This window comes from Lepidochelys olivacea (genome assembly GCF_965140295.1).
Source record: "Lepidochelys olivacea isolate rLepOli2 genome assembly, chromosome: 5".
NCBI lineage: Eukaryota > Metazoa > Chordata > Testudines > Cheloniidae > Lepidochelys > Lepidochelys olivacea.
The window spans coordinates 123,478,599-123,501,893 of record NC_140415.1 but is presented as its reverse complement, the minus strand read 5'-3'; the positions used below and the strand labels follow the sequence as shown (position 1 = coordinate 123,501,893).

General features: G+C 45.2%; 1 protein-coding gene and 1 long non-coding RNA gene across 3 annotated transcripts in view; both read right to left on the bottom strand.

Annotated features, from left to right (window-relative positions):
* The window catches only part of PLPPR1 (phospholipid phosphatase related 1), a 178,631-nt gene that overhangs the window by 12,969 nt on the left and 142,367 nt on the right, over positions 1-23,295 (bottom strand). For both annotated transcript variants that reach the window (XM_084628281.1, XM_084628280.1), the window contains exon 4: positions 13,669-13,801. In XM_084628281.1, the coding sequence (XP_084484407.1) occupies positions 13,669-13,801 (133 nt within the window). The remainder of the gene's footprint in view (positions 1-13,668; positions 13,802-23,295) is intronic.
* On the bottom strand, positions 4,446-7,416 carry LOC311520296. Its single transcript, XR_014711545.1, has 3 exons — positions 7,317-7,416; positions 6,128-6,245; positions 4,446-4,503 (listed from the first exon to the last, which is right to left on the bottom strand). It is a non-coding gene; the product is annotated as an uncharacterized lncRNA (long non-coding RNA).

Here is a 23,295-nt window from a genome sequence, read left to right as displayed (position 1 = left end):
ATGAAAAAATACCTCCCCCCACCCCACTCTCCTGCTGGTAATAGCTTATCTAAAGTGATCACTCTCCTTACAATGTGTATGATAATCAAGTTGGGCCATTTCCAGCACAAATCCAGGTGTCGTCGTTGTCCCCCCCCCCACCACACACAAACCCTTGTTAAACCTTGGATTTGTGCTGGAAATGGCCCACCTTGATTATCATACACATTGTAAGGAGAGTGGTCACTTTAGATAAGCTAAAACCAACAGGAGAGTGGGTTTGTGGTGGGGGGAGGGGGAGAAAACCTGGATTTGTGCTGGAAATGGCCCACCTTGATTATCATACACATTGTAAGGAGAGTGGTCACTTTAGATAAGCTATTACCAGCAGGAGAATGGGGTGGGAGGAGGTATTTTTTCATGCTTTGTGTGTATAAAAAGATCTTCTACACTTTCCACAGTATGCATCTGATGAAGTGAGCTGTAACTCACGAAAGCTTATGCTCAAATAAATTGGTTAGTCTCTAAGGTGCCACAAGTACTCCTTTTCTTTTTGCGAATACAGACTAACACGGCTGTTACTCTGAAACCTAACAGAAAGGAAGTAATTGACGGAGTAACATGTACCCAATTTACTCAGGGACTGTCTATGTAGGGATATTTATACTGGCATAGCTACTCCAGTGCAAACCCCTAGCATATGTTGTACTGATGTAAAAAGGGGCTTATCCCAGTGTAGCTCACCCAGGGCGTTTGTACCAGCATATCTGTCTTAGGCTCTTATATGGTCCCCATTACCATGGTAGCTTAGGGGTGTGTGCGGGTGTGTGTATTTATCCTCACTATACCTCTGTGAGGTAGGAAGGATTGTTAAGTGATATAGACTGGCCTTTGGGGAGAAATACACCAAAGCCCAAGGCAGTGGGGGAGGGACGCTCTTTTATTTGTCTGTAAAGTACCATGCACATCCGCAGTGCTGTATAAATAACTGAACGGCAATAATAAAGAATGTGTGCAAGTTGCTAACTTGGGGACACTACTATGTGACTGCTAGGCCGCTCAGTGCCGAGCTTCTTAGCCACTGGATACACATAAGCACGGAGCCAGTTAATACTTCTGGAGAAGGGGAAAATCCCCAGGTGCAATCAAACTGCTTGCTTGACCCCACACCTCCCTGCCTTGCTGCAGGCCTTGTACTGTTGGGAGGGCAGTGGGAGGATCCTCCATTCTGGATGGAAAGTCATCCCCAAGCAGGCTTTGCCACACACTGGAGCAGGGAGAGGGCTGTGTGAGTATAATACAATGGCTGGCTCTGGGCTGCAGAAGGGGGCATGTTCTCAGATTTATGTGCTCCAGGTTTGATGCTAGAGATTTTATGTTTTCAGAAAACACACACAAACACTGCCATTAAGCAGCTACCTCAGTCAAGCCAAGTGCCATCTGGGGTGGAAAAGCTTGACCAGAGGTCAGAAGGCTTGGTGCAAGAGAGAACTGGGCACCAAACTGGGGTTAAAATATACCCTCTGTAGCCTGGACCTTTTAAACCCCCCTTCGGCCAGACCCACACATGCACTGGAGGTCTGTTCACTTAATTTGGTGGCGAGGGTACAGGTGACTTTCTGCCACCTTTTTGTCTCCCACCTCCAAATCCCAGGGGTATCCAGGAGCTGGTTCAACTCCCAGTATAGGTTAGAGCAGCTTCAGGGCTGTTGTAACTTGTTCCAGCTTGAACTTGCACCCTGGAGTGCATTCCTCCAACCCAAGACAGCGGGAAGACAGCATGCTCCAGCCACACTGTGTCCCCACCCCAGCACAGGCCCAGAATGCCTGTTATGCTAGGGGGCCAGGAGCAGGTGGCATAGAGCCAATTATGCTGGCTTCACCCCATCTAGGGATTCCCTGGCATAAGGGAATCCTCATCTCCCATGCTGGAGCAGGTGTCTAGCCCCTTTCCACTGTAAGTGCGGCACAAAGGGATGGTGGGGAGGGAAGCTGAGGATCTGGCCAAGAATCTTCTTTTATTTTAAAGGGGATGGGATGGAGGAGGGGCTTCCTGCCTCCTTATTCCCCTTTATCCACCAGTGAGACACCAGGTCTTGGTCTCACTGACATCAAGAGAAGTTGAATCATTGGTATCAATAGAAACATGCTCGGGTCCTTAAATCCTGATTAAAGAGAATTCATTGCACCAAATTGTTCCCTGGTGCAACGATACTGACTCCAATGGTGTTACACCAGAGGCAAATGTGACCCCTTTTGTTTTAGGTCTAAATATATTATGCCTGAATTATCAGTAAATTCCATCTCTTGTGTTCTATGAATCAAACTGTGAGAAGGGTGGGTCTGCTTTGATTATTCTAAATTACTGAGCATCCTAGGTGTACTTGGCCCTGTGCAAGACATGAGAAAAACTCAATCCTTGCTCCATGGACATTACTAATAAACTAGTCAGATAAAAGCTGACACACTTAGTGTCAGGTTTTCAAAAGCCCACGTGCAAAAATGCACACGGACTTTTGTAAATCTGGCCTATACGATAACACGAAGAGGTCCACTCTCAAAGCAGTGCACCGGGGGCAGCGTGCAAAGGGGTTCCAAGGCTTTGCAGAAGTGGATTTGATCAGTGTTCTCGTAGTACAGTAAATGCAAGTTGGCCTGTTTTCAGCTTCCAAAGGCTGCAGCACTAAGGATACGGCAGATCAGGCTAAGGCTGAAACCTTTATTTTGCTTTTATTGTGATGTATATTGATCACTGTAATTCCCTTTTTGAAGCTCTGCCAAACTGTGCTCTACGAAAATTACAGCTAAGCATTGCAATTAATTCAGCTGGCTGGGTTTTAACCCTTACAGAGGATACTGCTTATGCATCAGACGTTCTCCGAATACTTCCAGATGGCTTTTGGGCTCACCCATAATCGATTTTAAAGGTTTCAACACTAGTGTACATCAATATCGAAGGTCCAGTCCCCTGGTAGCTTTTATATCTGGGGAATCCATTTGTCTCCACAAAGTCACTTCATGATTTTGCCCAAAGTACCTAAAGTAACTGACCAAAGCACAGGAATTCAGAGATGAGGCTGATATCTTTTTAAATGCGAGACAAGGTGGGTGAGGTAATATCTCCTATTGGACTACCTTCTGCTGGCAAGCTTTTGAGCTACACAGAGCTGGTTTTTTTTTTTTTTTTAAAGGCACAGGAGTCACAACCGAAAGCCCTAACGTGAAGGTTACAAGCCACAGCTCTTTGGGGAGAGCTCTGCTGAAGTCAATGGTGACATGCCAGAGTAAGTCTGATGGAAGTGAGAGGTGAATCGGGTCCTGTGAATTCACACCTGTTCCCAGGTCCATCAACAAGGCTGTGACCATCTCCTCATGGCTTGGAAGAGGCTGCTCCAGAGCAATGCAAGGTGTGCCCTCTGCCTCGGGACTGACCCCATTTACAATATTTTCAGTACCCCATGGCCCAGAGAACCAGGGAATGAGCTCCTTTCCCAAATTCAGGATAAAATGATACAGGACGTTAGTGCCCAAGCCACAGGGCGTAAGCTGATCCCTGAGATAAGGAAACGATCCTTCCAAAAGACAGCAGTGTGCTATTAGATAGACAGCAAAAGTGGAACACACACGAAGGGCCTTATTCTCAGTTACACTAAGGCCCCTATAACCTGCTCAGGGAGCAGAAACAGTCCCTGAAAATATCCCCTGCCCGGGGGACTGCCTGGCCAGCAGAAAGCTGGCATAAGGGCTCTATATTGGCCTTGCTCCCAGCTTGTCATGGACAGCCAGTGCGGCTGGAGAGCACTGTGCTATGTCTATTCTCTCTTTCCCAGGGCCGCTAGAGATCCACGGGAAGCAGAGCATACATTACAGCCACCCCGAGACTGCTCTAATTTACATCAGGAGCTTAAAGCTACCTCCTGCTTCCCCACCAAGCCTGGGGATGGAGGAACTGAGAATCAGGACTGACACGGCTTTTCTTCCGCTGACTTATAAACGTGTCCACTTTTCCTCCACTGCTGACATCTTCCCCACAAAATAGCTTGATTTCTCTCCTCTCATTGAGATCTGATTCCTACAGCCCTCTACACCTGTTTTTCCCCCTTGACTCCCTCCTCAACCCTTTTCTCCCCCAGATCTCTCGGACTCTGGTACGTCAGCTGAAAGCAGACTCTGTGGAAACTCTCGGTGGCACAGATACTTGATGGTAACTATAAATGGCATTTCTTTAAAAAAGCCACCTGCGAGTGGTAAAAAAGCAGCTGGCAAGGCAGGGAGAAGAGAAGAGTGGCACACGAGTGGCTGGAGAACCAGGAGCAGAAGCCCTTTATTACAGAAAAAACATGGAGCCCTGTAAGTAAAGTGACAATGCCCTGAAGGGTGTGCGGGACATCAGAAGCTCTGCTCCTGCAAGTTACGAATCCAGGTCTCCCTTAAGGCACATTTCCTTAAAGCCCACAGTGGACTCACCGTACTTGTCATGTTCAATTTCATCTGCCATAGAAAAGTGATATCATCATATGGCTCCTGAAAGTACATAGAATTCAATTATAGGGAGTCCGGCAGGATTCTGAGTGTCAGAGGAACACTGATCCTCAGTCGGTCTTTGGAGGCTTTGTGGTCCTCTAGACAACCACTACCCAAGCATAAAGCCACCAGCTTACAATTTAATTCTAAGTGTTCTGCTGAGGGATCCATGTAACATAATAACAGCTAGCTCTTATACAACACTTTTCATCCATAGATCTGTCGGTACTTTACAAAAAAGGTTACTATCATTATCCCCATTTTAACGATGGGGAAACTGAGGTACGGAGCAAACAGACTTGCCCAAGGTCACCCAACAGGCCAGGTGCAGAGCAGGGACTAGGACCCAGGCCTCCTGAGTCCAGGTTTAGTGCTTCACCCCCAAAGCCACACTCCTTTATAGAGACTTTATGTTTACGTGGTAGGTTTGTGTCTCAGATTCATCCATTGATTCCTTGGGGCTAAGGAGGTTTGCAGTACTCTGCTCTAGGGAATGAAAGCATGGGGAGAACTAAGCTTGCATGAGTCTGGCTCTGATGTCTGCTAGGAAGTGGCAGATTAATGGCCAGTTCCTACTCCTACTAGTTATTGGGAAGTTTGTCACTCACTGCAATGGAAACAGGATTGGGCTTTATACTAGGTTTCCTTGGAGCAATCAGACTCTGATCTCAGGACTAGCTTGGGCCTCCAAATTTGGAACACAGAGCACTGAGCTCCAGGGAAGAACTGGGCAGCAGGCCGTAGCAGGCTGGGAAGCCTTGACTGGATGAGAGATGGTGGATACAAATTCAGTTTTAACTCCGTTAAGTGCTGATAGGACAATAGCAGGGCTTTACAAATTTCAGAGCAGCTGAGCCAAGTAAAGCAACGGTATAAAGGCATGTGAATTACACACTGCAGCTGCCTGGAGAAGTGAGTTCAGAAGCTCTCTGGTTTATATCCTTCCTATCATAGTAAACCCAACAAGTGTATAAACGCTGTAAGCCTTTACTTGTTGAAATAAAGCCTTAATTTCATTATTTTGCGGCCCAGTGTTAGATGTCACTGTGTTTTAAATTAAGCTGTTGGTGGAAGCTGAGCCATGAATTTGTTAACACAAATCATGCAGTCATAAAATTCAAGCTATTGGCAACAAATCCATATCATGTGTTGCATTTCTAAATGTCTAAACAGGAGAGATTGTTTGCCTGGTAGCAGGTCGATAGCTTAATCATATGAATTAGAAACCCTAACAGAGTGAAACACTCCACAACACACACTCCAATCACCCTGCCAGCCAAAGTCAGTAAGGTTTCAAGCCACAGTACAATAAGGCTGTAGCCACTGTATATAAACAAACCAAATACTCATTGTGCTCCATTGATTTAGGGCTTCTTGGAGCTAGAGTTATATGAGGGCAATGTAGGGTTTAGACACCTGCCATTCTGCCTGCATGGGCAACCTTAGTTCTGGGATTTGCTACCTTTTGAGTGCTTATTGTTAAGGTTGTCTGACACGGATGAGATTTTGGGGGGGAAGTTTGAACTAAAATGGTTCAGGCATTTTCGAGCCCAGGTTGAGAACCACTGATCTAAATGAGTTGACGTGCCCCCTGGAAGACCTCTGTACGTACACGTACACATACCTCTGGTTGAGAACCACTGCTCTATAACCCACAATCACCAATGGGTAAACAGCACTTGCTCTCACTGTAGGATGTACAATATCTCCATATTCAACAACACACAGTTTGATGGTTCAACCTGTGAAAGGAAATTCAGTTCCCGTCTTAAAATGTAGTTCTGTAAATTCTGCACCCGTCTGTGTCAGCAAAAGGGGACAGAAACCCAACATATGTAAACCCCAGTCAGACTTCTAGATCCTTTTCTCAGCTCAAGGCAGTCTGCAGTACATGGAACAACTGGCCCACTAGTATAAAAGCCGACCAGAGAATGCATTCATTGCAGAATCACCATAGAAAGGGAGTTAGTCCCTTGACTTGTGAAAATGAACTTGCAAACATTAACATACTAAGTAGACATGACACTTCCTGTTTCATCCTTGCTCCAGTCAGGGAGTTGTGGGCCCAGCACATGTTTAAAAATCACAAACGGGCTCTGAAAGTGGAAGGGCCCTAATTCTGCAGCGTTGGGTGCCTTCTGCAAAATGCAGGACAGCGTCTTAATTTGCTGGTTACAAATAGGGAGTCTAGAAAGATCTGACTGTGGGCTCCTGATTTATGAGGAACTGGGAATTGGTCCTGCTTTGAGCAGGGGGTTGGACTAGATGACCTTCTGGGGTCCCTTCCAACCCTGATATTCTATGATTCTATGATTCTATGAGGTCATTATTCCCCTCAGCCCAATAAGCATCTGACTACCTAACCCATACCTGGGACAGCTATTTTAAACATTTCTAGCTTAAACACCAGAAAGGACACAGGGCAGGATTTTCCAAAGTGCTCAGCTTTGACTTAACTCTGCCACCATTCAGGTCAATGGGAGGAGTTTTGCCATGGGCTTCAATGGGAGCAGACTTAGGCCAGTGCTGAGCACTCTGGAAAATCCCACCCATAGTGCATTACTCTAGTCAATTTAAATCAATCATTGTCTAATGTGAGCAAGTACATCGGACACATCTGAAGTAATGCATCCTTCATGCCATTCAGTAGGATGAATAGGGTTGGATGTTTTATTTCATAATAATAATATTGTTATGGACTACTCAAAGCTCCTGGGTGCCTTGACAAAATTTAACGAAATCGATTATCAAAAGGCCCCAAACTAATCATCAGACTGGTGCAAAATATATTCCCCAGCAATAATCTTTGTTACCTGGAGTTATGGATGCAAATATCTAACAGTCCCTTGCAGGAGAAAAGACGTTCAGGGAACAGTGCAGCTTTCTCATAAGACACCAGGGTTCGACAGTGGAAATTCCAAGTTAAGGCTATATTTAAACAAAACCAACCAAACATGAGAGAACAGAGATAACTGTGGCCAGGTGAGAGAAAAGACTGAAATCCCTTCACAGCTAAAGAAAAAGGAGCTTTTGGCCACCACCAACCCTGGGAATCCAGGATCCTAAAGCACTACCAAGCAGAACCTCTTGGACAAAGAGTTGACAAATCCCCTCAATATTATGGATAGGCATCACTCCTACCACACTCCCTAGATGCTGCCCTCAACCTACAAGCTCATTCTCACCCTAGTCCATTTTAGCTAAGCACTGGCGAAGTGAAGACCTCAGTAAACCAGCATAGTGTAGAGACTGGTGTGACCTGCACTTTGATGGCACTGTGATCCTTGTCACACTCCCTTTGATAGCAAGGATGACAGAACAGATCTCTCAGGGAATCCACAAAAGAGAGGCCTTGTGAGGAATTAGCAACCTGTAATGGGATAAAGCCACCATACCGTACACAGACGATCAACCTAGAACAGATGCTATGTACCTCCATAAATACCAGCCTTGATAAACAATAAAGGATTGCAGTCACAAATTGTTTGCGGTTGAAATGCTATCCATCTCTAGATTAACAAATGCTTCACACATAGGTTAGGCTAGGTAAACAACTGGAATTTCAATCTTTGTCTCCCTAGTCTTGGAGGTGATGTTGACACATCCAATACGATGTAGTTGGCTTCAGTAGAGCTCTGCCAATTTATAGCAGCTGAGGATCCGTCCCCTTGTGTTCTAATTCTACAAAACACTTCCAGATAGCATCCTCCTTAAATATTGTGTAGCACATCGTACAGACTCAACAGGTTGTACAAATGGCTGTGATAACTGCAACACTCTCAGCCAAATGCTGAGCCACAGATGCAGCAGCCACTCTGCAGTTGGTATTTTTATGTGCTTAAATGAATTCACTGGGTGGAATTTGTGCTCGGCAAAGTGACAGAGTGACCTCAGTGACCAAAGTGAACTCATGATGTACTGTCCTCACTGGCTGTCTGTTTACATGCAGGACACAGGTCAAGGATCTTAAATGTTCTCCAGGTCTTTACACTGTATTATTGTACCTAGCTTGTCTTTTGACTTATTAACTCCACGTCCCATCATTTGCTCCTACACTGCATCTGTCACTCAGAGTATCCAATTGATCTTGGTGGATTCATGGTTGGCTTTACTCTGTGCTTTACCCAGTCACACTCAATATATGTTAAATTTATTTGGGCATAAGCTTTCGTGGGCTAGAACCCACTTCATCGGATGCACGGAGTGGAAAATACAGTACTAGGTATAAATACATGAAAAGATGTGAGTTGCCTTACCAAGTGTGAGGTCAATCTAAGGAGACAATTCAACTGACAGCAGGATACCAAGGGAGGAAAAATAACTTTTGAAGAACTTTTCTCCCTTGGTATCCTGCTGTCAGTTGAATTGTCTCCTTAGACTGACCTCACACTTGGTAAGGCAACTCACATCTTTTCAGGTATTGATACTTGGTACTGTATTTTCCACTCCATGCATCCGATGAAGTGGGTTCTAGCCCACGAAAGCTTATGTCCAAATAAATTTGTAGTCTCTAAGGTGCCACAAAGACTCCTTCTTGTTTTTGCTCATACAGACGAACACGGCTACCACTCTGAAACCTGTCAATATATATTAGAACTTAATTTTAATTCTGTCTTTTAAATATACTTGTTTACTTATGTGCTGCCATTTGCAGTAATCTGTGCTGATGACTGAAATTTCTCTCTCCTGATACTGAGAGCACAGTATTGAGAATTATGTCAAAGGCACTAAATAGCAAAGCTTTTGACAATTATTCTGAAGGTATTTTTGTTTTTACTTTTTGTACTACCTTCTGTATCGTTTTCTACCATTTCTTTACTTTCATCTTTAGAACCTTCATACATCCAAAGAATAAACAAAATGTGATGGTGGCACAAATATAGAGAATATAACCATGTGACATTACTATGAGACCCCGCTGAATTTAAAGGGAGTGGAAGTGTACCTTGTAGAATAGGACCGTTGCTCAGCAATGGCCATGTTTTCCCAACCACCTTGCTCAAATGCATAGGAAAAAGTTTCCATATATGCCCACTCCACCCACAAATACGGGATTTGGGTCGACAATCCCAGTTTGAATGTGCAAATGTGGACTGGGAATGGAAGATGCAATATCTGCACACACACTGTTTGCAGGCATGACTCAGAAGGTTAGCTTGGGCCTGAAATAAGATCGTTAATAGTTGATATTTTGAACCCAACTACAACCTCTGTGAGCTTCAGCCCCAAAAGGAACTAATTTTGAACCTTGTTCCAGCCACTACAGCATTTTATTAGCGAAAACAGATGTAGCAGTAAGAGTTTAATTTCAGTCTTTTCTGAAAACACACTTCCCTGGGAGAAGTTCATTCCTGGTGTAGAACATTCTGTACCACTTCAGCACAGTGCGTACATACATGACACATCTCTGGGCTGGGCCCACATACTCCAGAATTGAAGTCCACCAATGGTGGTGGCCAAGTAGTGTCTGCAGATCTGAGGTTATGCAGATTGACTGGCGCTCATATCCTTCAAACCCAATGTATAAGGGCTTCCGCTATTATTCTATGTGCTGGAATAGGAGCTTGTCTGTGCAGCAGGCCCACATCTTGTCCTTGGGTTGGTGGAGGGGGAATTATCATGTCCCCAGCATCTCTGTATAGAGCCTGAATACCCAGGCTCTATGCTGGTGAGGTGAATTTCATGCCCAGTGAATAATTAAATTCAAAACTGGAGTCACTGGAAAGTGAGCCATCCAGCACAGGCCCTAGTCAGTCCCCACATTCCTGTCAAACGAAGGAGAACAGCACCAACGCTTGGAAGCTTGCGTTTTATTTTAGTTCAGTTTAATTTAAAGTTCCCTGCAATGGAGCAACACTGCAAATTGAAGCGACAAGGATATTAAATGAATTCACCATGAAGGGGCCTCAGATTCTGTGACTAGGTATTTGGCTAGCTCCTCAGCTGGTGTAACTCAGCGGTGGATCTTTTTACACCAGCTGATTTCAGCACAGTAGGAAAAATAATTTACTTCTGGCTCCCCAGAGTCTGAAGCCCTCCCAGGCGGAGATCACCACAGGCTCAGGGGCAGGTTCTGAGAGAACTCATGGCCTGAACTAATGGCCGGCAAAAGCAATGGGTCTCTCTCATTTGACAGCAATGGGCTTTGGAAGATGAGCGTTTTGGAGGCTAAAGTCAATTGGAGTTTTTTTCTTTTATATTTGGTGGGAGAAACAGCCTAAACAGAAGCCACGTGCAAACATTCTGATCGTCTGTCCCCATGTTCACGTTCCAACAGCTACCTAGCCTTCTGGAACAAGCAGCTATTATTTAGTTACCAGTGGCTATCACCACTCAATATCTAGCTCTTATTAGAGCTAGATGAAATTTTACATCAAAATTTGGAATTTTGATTAAAAAAGTGAAATTTTGGAAAACCATTTCATGATTTTTGAGGGGGAGGGACCCCATTTCTCAAATAGCTCCATTTCTTACATTCTGCAGGGGAAACAAGGATGCTCCTTAAAAAGATCTTCTTCCACCAGCAGGGTGAAAGAAATCGCACTTTGAAACCAGGGGGTCAGTTCAGAAACATTCGGGGGAGGGGGTGAAATTGTGTCAACACCCCTGCTTCTGATTCCCCACTGAGCCTGTGGCTGCTCAAAGGGTGTTAGTGGACCGATTCCTTCCTGAGGTTAGAGTGAGGAAGGGGCAGCAGGTCATGTGCACGTGTCTCTTACTGATGGCTGGCCTGGGTCAGGGTTGGGGCCTGGCTCGTGCTGCACCCAGCTCTGGCCCTGGCCAGCAGTGCTGCTTCTTATCCGGCCAGTGAGACAGCAGAAGCCACTCAAGACAGTCTGCTTCCCTCTCCTCATAGGGCTTAGGTGGCAGATTTGGCCTGGCTGTCCTCCTGCTATGAGGGAAGGATAGCTGGGCCCAATTTGAGTGAGTGGCATTGAGACCTAGAGCGAGGGGTTGCCATGACACTCAAATTTGGCCCAACCAGCCCTCTGTCACAATGGAGGGGTGGCCAGGCAAATCTGCCACCCTAAGCACCTGTCCAGAAATCTACCACCCTTGGCAGCTGCCCAAAAGTCTGGGAGGGCAAACCAAGGTCACCCCCAGCTTACAGCATATGCCTCCCCTGTTTATAACAAGACCCATGTTTAAAGCAATTTATGACCAGGTTAACTTCCTCTCCCTCTGGAAACAAACAGTCCTGCAGAGCTGAGACTGATTTGTGTGGAGAAGTTAATATTTTGCTGCTCTCAGAGGCTTCACTGTACACAGCTGTAATTTTTTTTTCCAGATGAGAAATGGCTAGAGCAAATGCTCAGGAATAAAGCTAATTAAAATGAAGGCTACACACAGGGAGAGCGGCCTATAAGAAAACACACACAGCAAATGTTTTGCCTCGTTTGTCTGAGCTCTTTTAGCGCTGGCCCCACAGGCGAGAATATTTGATCAGTCTATTGTCACACGCTGAGAATGCTGGGACACAAAACAGCTCTGAGTGCCCAAATAGCAGCCAGCTTCCTGCTCCCTGTTAATGGCAGTTTACTGCCCATTAATGTGAGCTAGAGACTAGCTGAACTTCAAGGGTATTTGGTTTTTAATGAAAGCTCCCTGATCTTTTATTTTCCTACACGGTACATCTGAAGAACTGATCAGAGAAGTGCCATGCTGAGGGTCAGACGTGCCTATTCCTTGTGTCTAGGGGGGGTGTAGAGTGGGAGAAGGTGCAAGGCGTCTCTTCCACCCCTCCCCTGTGCTCTCTCTCAGGAGCAATCCCTGCATAAAGATTGCTCTCTCAGTTTGCCCCTGGTGGTGCAAAGTGCCCCAGAGGCAGCAGAAGAGGAGGTAGGACCATGCCCCTTCTGCATCAGTGAGTGCAGAAGACCGAGCAGCTTCACAAGGAGAGCTCAAGGAGGAATAAAGGGTCCATGAAGCACAGTCCTCCCAACCAGGATGTTGTCTAATTAGAACAATGCAGCCCGTCACCACCAGCACATCACCCTTTCGTTTCCAAGCAAAACTGTAAAGAATTGCGAGGGGGAGGGGGAAACCCCCACTAATGTTTCAAGCCTCATTTCCTTTGAGCTAGATTATGACTTTAGGCAAAGCCCTGACCAGGGAGTGGTACGTCTCCTCTGACTCTCAGTTCCTGCTCTTGTTCCGTGGGACATAGGATTTACTGCTGGCTTATACCAGCAATAAACTAATATTCCCCCACCTGTGTGCTGGTTCAGCTACTCTGACCAGTGAGTAGGGGACGTGGAGCCAAGGCTGTGCCCATTCCCTGTCTCTAGCTGCCCACTTCCCACATACTTGGTCCAGGGAGGGAGGAAGTGGGCAAGTAGCTCTGCTAACTTTGTACATGTCCAGTCCCAAGATTGTGGTAGGCCATGCAAGGAGTCCAAGAGGTGGGGCGAGGGTGGGGTGGGGGGGATGAAAGGGGTTCTTACTCCCCCAGGTAGGATAACCTAGCCCTCAGTCAGTTTGCCAGGCTTTACAGTGCAAGCGACTGTGTTATTCTTCCCACTCTGAAACAACTATAGGATGATTCCCAGTGATAGCTGCTAAGTTAACTTTTCCATTAAGCGAAATTCATGAACTAAACATAGCTGCTGGTAAATGCCACCAGAGGAAGCCTTCAAAGTGTTTGGAAGTTGCATGTTTTTCACCAGTTCCTTAGCAATTAACTTAATAAAGTCTCTAATGAAAAATGAGAGGAATATTATGTCCGGGGTCTCTATGTTTGGTTTGTTTGTTGGTTCAGCTCAGTTGATTATTACATATTGGCGCTTCTCAGGTTAATTTATATTTGGAGAAAAAAAGGGTGAAGAGATAGGCTGTTGAGTAAAAAATTGTAAGTAATTGTAATTTGTAATATCAATGATAGAAATATTCAGATAAGGATTTAATGGGCATAACCTTGGTTCCAGGGTCCATGAGAAGCATTAAACCTAGCAAAATTGCATATAAATCAGCTCTATACAGTGTGATTTCGCACATTTTAAATATTACCTTGCAAGTCCTGAGGGGAACTATCCCTCTAAGGTGGAAGAAGCCTGCAAACATTTCACAGCTTAATTAGTTTTGTGCTGTAGATCTTAAGAAGTTGGTGTTCTTTTGTTTCTTTTGTTTCCGCAAGCAGGGGCAAAACTCTCTGTGATGGACACTTACCTATAAACCGTATAATTCTTCGTAGTAATGGGTTCAGGTAACAGCACTCTCCGGTCAAGATAGTTTTCTCCTGGACAATCAGGGTTTCTCGGGTTGATTTTATAAAATACATGGAGATCTCGCCGATAAAAATCTGTAGCAGCGGGAAAAAAAGAAAGGGAAGTTTAAGAATCGTAAGGACACATGTTCAAAGGTGGATGCCTGAATCAAGGCCATAGACAATACTTCTGCACCAGTGTACCTACAGACCATTGCACTTACACACTGTTACCTGTCAGCTCTGTGTTCTTGGGGAGCCAGAGCGCAGTACCCAGACTGTCTGACTCACGAAAGAGCTCCCCCGCAGACCCAGCCTCCGCTTGAACCAAAGCCGATCAGAAGGAAGACTTACAAAAAGCAATGAAAAGGCAGTGGGAGACACACCTAAGCCCCTGGGATAAGGGCAACAGGATTAAGGCAACTTCCCTAGCCTCATTTGCATCAAAGATGGAACAAGGAGGCATCCCCATTAGCATACAGAATGGAGAACAGAGATTCCAAGGCAAGAACCGCACAGAACTCAGGGACCAGAAAAGCAGCGAAGCACTGCATGATGGGGGATCTCTGCTCCAGATGTTAATGAACCCATGCCTGCACACACCCAGCTCAGTAGTTATCAGACCAATTCTAGTAATAAATCCTTTATTGGTATCCAAAATAGTGAAGCTCCCTAATTGCATTGTGAGCTCCCTCCAAGGAACACCGCCCATAGGCAGAAGTGGTCAGCTCCCATTGTCTAACCTTAACAAAACAACTTTGGGATACTCCCTTGAGACATCAGTTTACACATAAACAAATCTCAGGTTTCAGAGTAGCAGCCCTGTTAGTCTGTATCCGCAAAAAGAAAAGGAGGACTTGTGGCACCTTAGAGACTAACAAATTTATTTGAGCATAAGCTTTTGTGAGCTACAGCATCCGATGAAGTGAGCTGTAGCTCACAAAAGCTTATGCTCAAATAAATCTGTTAGTCTCTAAAGTGCCATAAGTCCTCCTTTTCTTTTTTATAAACAAATCTAGTGTTCTCCCTTGAACCACTGTTGTTTCTCTACAAAAGCCCCTACCCACGCTCAGCTAAATGCTCTGATGCCTGAATCCAAAATCTGCATCAGTTCCACTGGGACTTCATCTTCTCCTGACTGATAGTGCTGTGGGCTCTGCCTGTCTCCAGCACTCCAGACCCTCAGCTATACCACGTGGGGCCCCCGATCGATTCAAGCTTCACAGAGCGGTGAGAACCCAGCTCTCTCTCTCTCTAGGTGTAGCCTTCTGACTCTGACTTGTGTGATCAGCTATAGTTTTCTAAACCTGACTTTTATAATCAAGTTTAAGTTAGATTTAGTATTATAACTGTTTTGTTTGTTTGGCTCCCCAGTGGTTATTACCTGGCAATAAATAACTTTCATGATTAAGCTGGTTGCCTCTCTCTCTCTCTCCCCCTTGTGTGTGTTTTTTGGTTTCCTCATTCACTCTGCAACAACGCTCCTCGTACCTAAGCTAAAATATTCCTGCAGCGCCCAAAAATCCTGTGGGATTTGCTCTTCAAGTGGGTTACTACCAGAACAATGTCACGTGAAAGTCGGGATAGGGATGTGCTGAACCTGGGGCATATGAGGGTGGCAGCTTGGAAGTGCTGCTCGACCCAGCCTGCTCCGGCGTGCTCTATTCCGGTGCGGTGCCCATGGCAAATGTGGGTGACAGCTTGGAGGTTCTGCTTGACGCAGCCTGCTGAGTCCAAGGGCCTATGAGGGTGGCAGCTTGGAAGTGCTGATTAACCCGGTCCTCTCAGATTCACTCTGTTGTGTGTGCACGTGTGTGTGTGTTCGTCTGATTCTGAGGCTGGAAGAACCCAGCCCTGGGGAACCTAGGTCCTGCAGGATAGCTCCATTGGGAGGGGACTTGCAGCAGGGAGAATGAGAACACAAGTGACACATATGAGAACACAAGTGACACAAGCAGTGCATTGATAGAAGCACAGAAACCCCCTCCCAGAAGAGTAACCCAAAAAGGAGCATACCGCAAAGTAACGGACAAAGCTGGTAACAACACCTAGGCTTTATTGTCATCAGGAAATAAACGGTGTGTTCTTAAGTTAGCTAACTCAAGACACCTAACAGGAGGTAAAATCCTAGAGAAGACGAGGCAGTCTGTACTTTCATACACACTGGCAGGTTAGGCTCTCCCATAATCTTGACCTTGACCTGCTAGCACATGTGAACACTACACACAGCCTTGTCTTCCCTAGGATTGTACCTTGATTTTGCTAACTCAGCTTAAGAACACACCTTTTTACAAGTGAAGAAAAGGCTCCCAAGCATGATCCTGCTCCCTTGGACTTCAATGGCACTGTGTTTATCCCTTGGTGCCAACTTATGTAACTAGCCAATACTCACACACACATTTTTTTGTGTGTGGATGCAACTGAGGCATCCACACTGGAAAATGAAGCTCAATTTTCTGGGCTAAATCCTGACCCACGCTCTGGAGATGTAACAGGACCGTAAAGCCTCCACAGGTAGGCAGTTGAGGAGTCCCCTGGCATGGAGGAATGCAACTCTCTACACCCTCCCCTCCTGGCTTTACTGTAGGGTGGCTGGAATGCACAACGTGGCTACATAATGGCCTCTTGGGAGCCACTGCAACTACGCATAACTTAGAGCAGCCTTGAGACCACTCTAAATTATTCTGGGGATTGGAGGATAAACAAAAATAAACAGAGATTTGGTGCAACTGTGGATCCTGTGGGCCTCTTTTTTTTTTTTTAAACTGGAATTAATATGAACAATGGGAACTAGTCTGAGATCACTAAACTTATTTGAGATAGGGTCACTGGAAGTTGATTATCTTGGGTTGGATTTTCAAAAGCTCTTGCTACTGTCCGAACTCTGCTGCCACTGAAGTCAGTGGAATTTGACTATTATATATTTATAATGGACTTCAGTAGAAAAAAGAATCCAGACTGAAGTAGCATAAATTAACTTTATACAAAGGGTGTACTCACAGCAATTCTAGGTAACTGAGCTAATAAGGATGTGGGAAAAGAAACCACGCCATTAGGAGAGGGCCCAAGTAGTAGATAATAAAACACATGCACTGAGCTCACCTATAAATATCAAATGACTATTCTTAGAGCACTTTATTTGTTGCAACAGTACATTGTTTCCAGTGCAACAATAATTTATTCTTATTAACCTAGATGAGCATCCTTATTGATTCAAGCCAAGTATGCCCAGCCTCATTGTAATTCTAACTGCTGATGGGTAGAGATGCCAGCCTTATAAAATGCACGTTAAAAATGGAATTTGAGAGGGAAGAGCCAATGTGTGAAGCTGCACTGAAATATTGTCTTTATCCAGTTTATTCTATCTGTGCTCAGAGCTAGCACATAGTTCAATGTAGTTCAATTCAGTAGCCGGAGTGGAAGAAAATAAAAGACCATCAGCGCAAAACAGTTTAAAAGTGACCCGGGATTTGTTCCCCTTTGTTATTTGTGCTACTGCAGTACCCGGAAGCCCCAATCAGGATTGTGGCCCCATTGTACTAGGCGTGTACACAGCATCGGTAGAGCTTCCAATCTAATTTAAGAGGAGGCACAATTAGGTGGATAAAGACAACAAACGTTTTCAGGCAGGAGACATCTAAGTAGAACACACAAAAATACTGATCAAAATAAAAGGTCTCCTTTTAAAACAATCCATTGACTTCAGTAGTGTTACTCCAGATTTACACCAGTCTGACTAAACTAGACTAGATACCCACAGTCCCATGGATTTCTGTGCTTATCAAATTAGCAGAGCACTTAAGAAGCAGTTAGACAGTGTTTGTGAGGTAGCATCAAATGGTTTGACACAAGGGGCCTGATTCTTCTCTCCAACCAGTTTTATAGCAGTGTGACGGACGCAGACATTTCCAATGCAGATTGCGATATGGCAGAGTACTTGAGCATATGCACAGCTTCAAGCATCTCTGTAGTCCTGCTGACTTCACTAGGACTACTCCCATGCTTGAAGTTATGCACAAAAGGACCCTGTTAAATCAGGATATTAACCCACTGTTCAACAAGAATAAGGCCATTGTAAATGGAATTCAGTTCCAGATTTGACTGGCGTATGGTATATTTCTAGATAAAGTATCTATTACTGTTACTTCCACTGGGGAAGAAAGTAAGGCTCACAAGCTGCCGTTTCACACGAGCTTCCTACTTAATTAAACAGTCGAGATGACAAGAAAATTGCATTAGAGGGTGGGGCTTTTTATTCAGTGCTGTAAGAACTGATGATGTGCTGTCTATGGTGATGTATGCAAAAAGAAACAAAGCCAGTATTAGAGAATCGTTGGCCCGGATACTGATCTCACCTACACTGGTGTAAATCTGGAGTAACACCGCTAAATTCAATGGAGTTAGATCGCTATGAGACTAGTTTGGGGGGAGCTATAGAATGCCCAGTGATTTCTGGTTGTTGCAATAAGCTTTGTACATTTCCTTACATTTCTGCTTTTGGGGGATCTCGTTATTAATCCATCGCCTCACTGTTTTTTAAACACAGTCTGCCATTTTTAAGCAAGCATTCAAAAACACCGCACATACATACATAAAATAGAATCAATTCTGCAGCGTTGACCGATCAGTAGCAAAGTATTATGTCTGACAGTTTAGATAGTAGAAGCTATTCTCACCAGGTATTCGAAGTTTATTTCATGGACCACTACATTATGTAACAGAGGACACCTCTAGTTTGAAAAGGCTTGCAATTACAAGGGAAGAATGCTTTCGACAATATTTGTGTTGGTTCTCTGCTCTGATGTTCTGCTTTTGATATATTATATTATTTTTATTATATTTAAATATTCTGGGAGTGCCCATAGGCCCCCAACAGGGATTGTGCTGAGCACTGTGTAAACACAGATCGGAGACAATTCCTGCCCTGAATGAGTGGCACTCCCCTTTCTTGTACTCTGCTTATAACCAGCCAGTTCCATAAGAAAATGACCTCCTTTATTTCCTATTGTTTGCCCAGCCCTTGCTCTGTCCATCTGATAAAGAAAAGAACCAGAAAACAACCCTATAATCATGTAAAGCTAGGCCTCTGTCTTTTTTCTATGCTTATCTGTCTTCTCTCTAAGGTTACTGTGTGTAACCTGTACTCCCTGTTTTGGGGAAAGAATTCCTTATACAGATAAGCCTCCATGTTTATACCTACCCCAGAATTTCAAACAGACTGGGTTAACCGGCTTGAACTGGAAGAGATATCACACTGTATGTTGAACCAGGCTATAAAAGCCCATCTCTGTTCTTTGTTTGGGGCTTCACCATTTTCCTCTGTAAAGGAATTGGTGAGCCCTTCAGCTGTCGTACTTGCTAGCATTAAAGTGCCTCACTTTATCAAAGAGCCAAGACTCTGTGTTTTGTTTGGCTAATACAGAAGTCCAGGGAAGGCTACCCTCCTAACCCTAGATGGGAGGGGAAACCTTTTTCCCTAACACATCCTCACCAGTGTCAACAAAACCGTTCCCTTCAATACTGGAGTTTACCCGATTGTCAAAAATCTGCCATTGTCAATGAATTCCTTACTCCCTCCCCCTGGAGCCTGACATGCCGTCCAATGACTGATCCTCCTCTAAACTCTCCTTTCTCGCAAAGAGTGCGATAAAGAGGCCTTTTCTCATTTCTCTAGCGAACAAAGCACATATCACATAACAATATCCTGGACAGATTCTCATCTGACAGGCCATAGCATGGAATCCACAATCCTCCCTGTAGCCAGCGGATGCCCTTCTTGTACTGAAATTTTACTTCCCTCCTCCTCCACATCCCCCTTGATCTCAACTCAGCTTTTGACAGTATGGTTCGTGCCATCCTCCTTGACTGCTTCTGGAGCTGCTCAAAATTTTCAATTTTTGGTGGGGGCGGGGGGAGAAGGAAGTGTTCCCATTTTACAACTAGTTCTACCAGATAGCTGTGTAGGCATCTTCTAGGTCTTGTCTTCTTGCCAAATGACTCTTATTTGCCTCTACTGTCCATAAAGTTGGCATCATGCTTAACCCCAAATAAGCCCACCATGTTCCATGGCTGTATATCAGCCTCAACTCTGCCTTTGCTGAAGTCTTCTTCCATGCCTTGCTTGTATCTTGGGCTCCCTCAGCAAACTCCCTTTCAGCCAAGTCCCAGCTCTCCAGACTCCAGCAGGCACAATGCTGCTGCCTGGCTTCTCACCCTACTCCATTGTCTATTCCTTCGCTTCAGGGTCCAATTTAGAATCACTCTCCTTGCTCTTCATAACCACTAAGGGTTCACTCCAGCCTACCTGAAAAGGCTCCTCTCTCTGCTCATTAAGCACTGGCCTCCTCTCCACACACTCAGCATATGAGATGCAAGAGCCTTCACTTGGAACAAACTTCCCCTCTCTCTCCACCTGCCTTATTCTCCATCTCATTTCAAATCTCAAATACCCTCTTCCCCTCCCTTGCTTTCATCTCTCCCTCAGCTATTATTTACCTCAGTCATTCTATTATTTAGCTCTGCAAACATGTGCGTGTGTGAGGAGCATACAGTTGGTCTGAAGGCTGCTGGACACAAAATATTATACTTCTGTTAATAAGATTTAAACACATGCAGGGAGGACAGAATGTCAACTGAGATCCACCCAGGGCAGATCTGGTACTAGAATTTTGCTCTAATTTGGAATTGTCTTAAAGTCCGTTTATTAGAGAAACATCCTTCACCAGTTCTCACCAGAAATACAGACAAAAATAAAAGGAAGGACCTACACTGCAAAGACTCTCGCAGCCTATGAGAGCTCTCTCTGTTAGATACTTACATAGTCTCCATCACCACAGTATCCAAGACCCTCACTATTTTTTAACATAGGTATCCTAACGACACCCCTGTGCGGTGGGGAAGCACTGTTATTCCCATGATACAGAAGGGGAACTGAGGCACAAAGAGAGTTGCCTGAAGTCATACAGGAAGTCTGTGGTGGAGTAAGGAACTGAATGCTGGTCTCCAGAGCTCCACAGTGGCACCCTAACCACCCTTTCAGTGAGATGCTGAAATGGAGCTTACCCCTCACCAGCTATCAATTCAAGGCGTGAAGCAGCTAAGTGCTGTAGGATGTTGACTGAATTTAGTGTATGGGAAAATTTGCGTAGATGCATTTTTAATGCCAGAGTACAACAGCAGAATGAACTAAATTAATCAAGAGCACAGCACTCAATTTGCAGCAGAGGAATGTGTCCCATCGGAGAAGGACGTACCCTACGAGGCAAGCTGTGAGTAAATCAGCAAGGAAAAGGGAAAGGAAGGATTCAAACTGCTGAAAGTTACAGAGCTCTCAGCCTCAATCCACCAATATTTAAGGCCCCATGCAACCACCACCCTCAAGCTTTGAAAAATTACTTTCCCTGGAACAAATCTGTCCTGCCGAGCAAAGCCATGCAAACAGGCACAACCATTACAATGTGACCTGTTCCAAGTCACTGCAGCAGGTTTAACTTTAAAGTGAAGGAAAGATGACTGAAAGCCAGCAAGTGTTTCAGCAATTTTTGCTTCCCTTGTGGCTCAAATACTCAAGCACATTCGCTCTCTCATATCTCTCAGGATGTGCATGAGCTCAGTTGCAACTATCACGCCCACCCAGGTGCTGTAAAGTGGTTCATGGCTCCAGTTCGTTTATCGTCACTTACACAGCGGGACATTTTCAAGAGCGTCTAACAGATTCAGGAGCACCGAGCGGGGGTTCACTCACCCCTGAGCACCACCTCCTCGTGGCCGGGAGTGGAATAATGGCTCCCTTTCCATCCAGTGCCCCCTCCCGATGGATGCTCCAGCATTGGGGTGGTCTCGCTTGCTGTAACGCAGCCCTCCGGCCAAATCACGATTTAAATCCATCCCTTCTGGGGTAGCAAAAGTACAACGACAAGCCTAGAAGTGTCCCAACACAAGAGATTCTTCCACCCCTCATGGGCTATTTCTTGGCCTCTCCTTCAGGATCAGTCTTCAGCTCCTACCTTGGGCTTGTACACCCCTCCTTGTGGCTGGTAGGGAAACTCAGGCCCACCCTCTGCTCTGGGTTCTGACCCAGGGACCCTGTATTAAGCAGCTATGTCTGCTCCTTTAGATGCGCTGCTGCTGGTTCCCTGAGTAACTTCCAACTTCTGAGCCCCGTCTTGCTTCCCTGCAGCCGGTGCTTAATGCAGCCTCTCTTCTGATTCTCAGTCCCCTGGCTTGCTGCTGCGTTCCCCCAGCTCCTTTCTCTGCTGGAACGCTGATGCTTAGGGCTGATTCTCTGTGCCTGGCTCCCTTTCCAGGGCCCATCATAGGATTTATTCCATCCCTGTGGCCTTTTTTCAGTCGGCCTTCCCCAGGCCATTCCCAGAGAGAGGGAGCGCCCTACCTCCTGTCTCCTGGGTGTCTCTACCGTTTCTAGTCCCAGAGAGCGATGGCAGACTCTCTCCCGGCAGCTTCCCTTTGCTCATACTCTTATCCCAGCCCTTCCTCAGTTCTGCTTCATCCTCATTTAAGCCTGGCTCTCCCTCCAGGTCCAGCCTGGTATATTAACTGGCCTCTCAGGTCCACATTAACCCTTTTGGAGCCTGTGTGGGGTACATGCCCCGTCACAAATTCCACTGTCTTTCATTGGGATTTGTATTCCTAATTCCCTTCAGCAGTTTTGAAAATCTCTTCAGTGGTTGCTTTTAAGAATAAGAAAAGGAGGACTTGTGGCACCTTAGAGACGAACAAATTTATTTGAGCATAAGCTTTCGTGAGCTACAGCTCACTTCATCGGATGCTGTAGCTCACAAAAGCTTATGCTCAAATAAATTGGTTCGTCTCTAAGGTGCCACAAGTCCTCCTTTTCTTTTTGCGAATAGAGACTAACACGGCTGTTACTCTGAAACCTGTCTTTGAGAATAAGACAATTCGCACTTTTGAAAAGCTATTGATCAGCTTTTGTATCTGCTACCTATAATTTTATTGCGAGATCCAAGGATACTTGATATTCCATAAGCAAGCCTCTGGTAGCAAACACTGAACAAGAGGAAGAAACTGTTTCCTTATTTTTTCTCCCTATTCACATAGCCCTTTTCATCCAGAAGGACATCACAGCGCTTTACCAACCTCATCAATTCTTAACATAGGGCCCACGGAATTTGCCATAACACTGCACATCTGCTTTTGTGAAAAGTAGCGTGGGATTTTAAGAGCACCAAAGGTCAGCACCTGGCCTTTATATCCCCTCCAAAAGACAGCACCTTTGTCTTCCACCAAGCAAAATTGGGTCCTAGTTTATGACTGGGGCTACTAGGCACTACAATAATACAAATAAATAATAACAACAATAGTACCCTGGGCGTGATCCTGGATTAGGTCTCAGGCTAGGACACAGATTCAATATTGATTGAGAGGGAAGAGTCAGTTCCCGATACCAGTCAGTGCACCACCTGAGTTGTTCTCTGGAGATCTCCCATCCTTACAGTCACCCAGTATGACCCTGCTTAGCTTAAATAGGTACGTCTATATTCTTGTGCCTTCAATTACATGTGAAAATGAAGTATGACAGTCAGTTGAACATTGCAGTGCAAATCTACCCA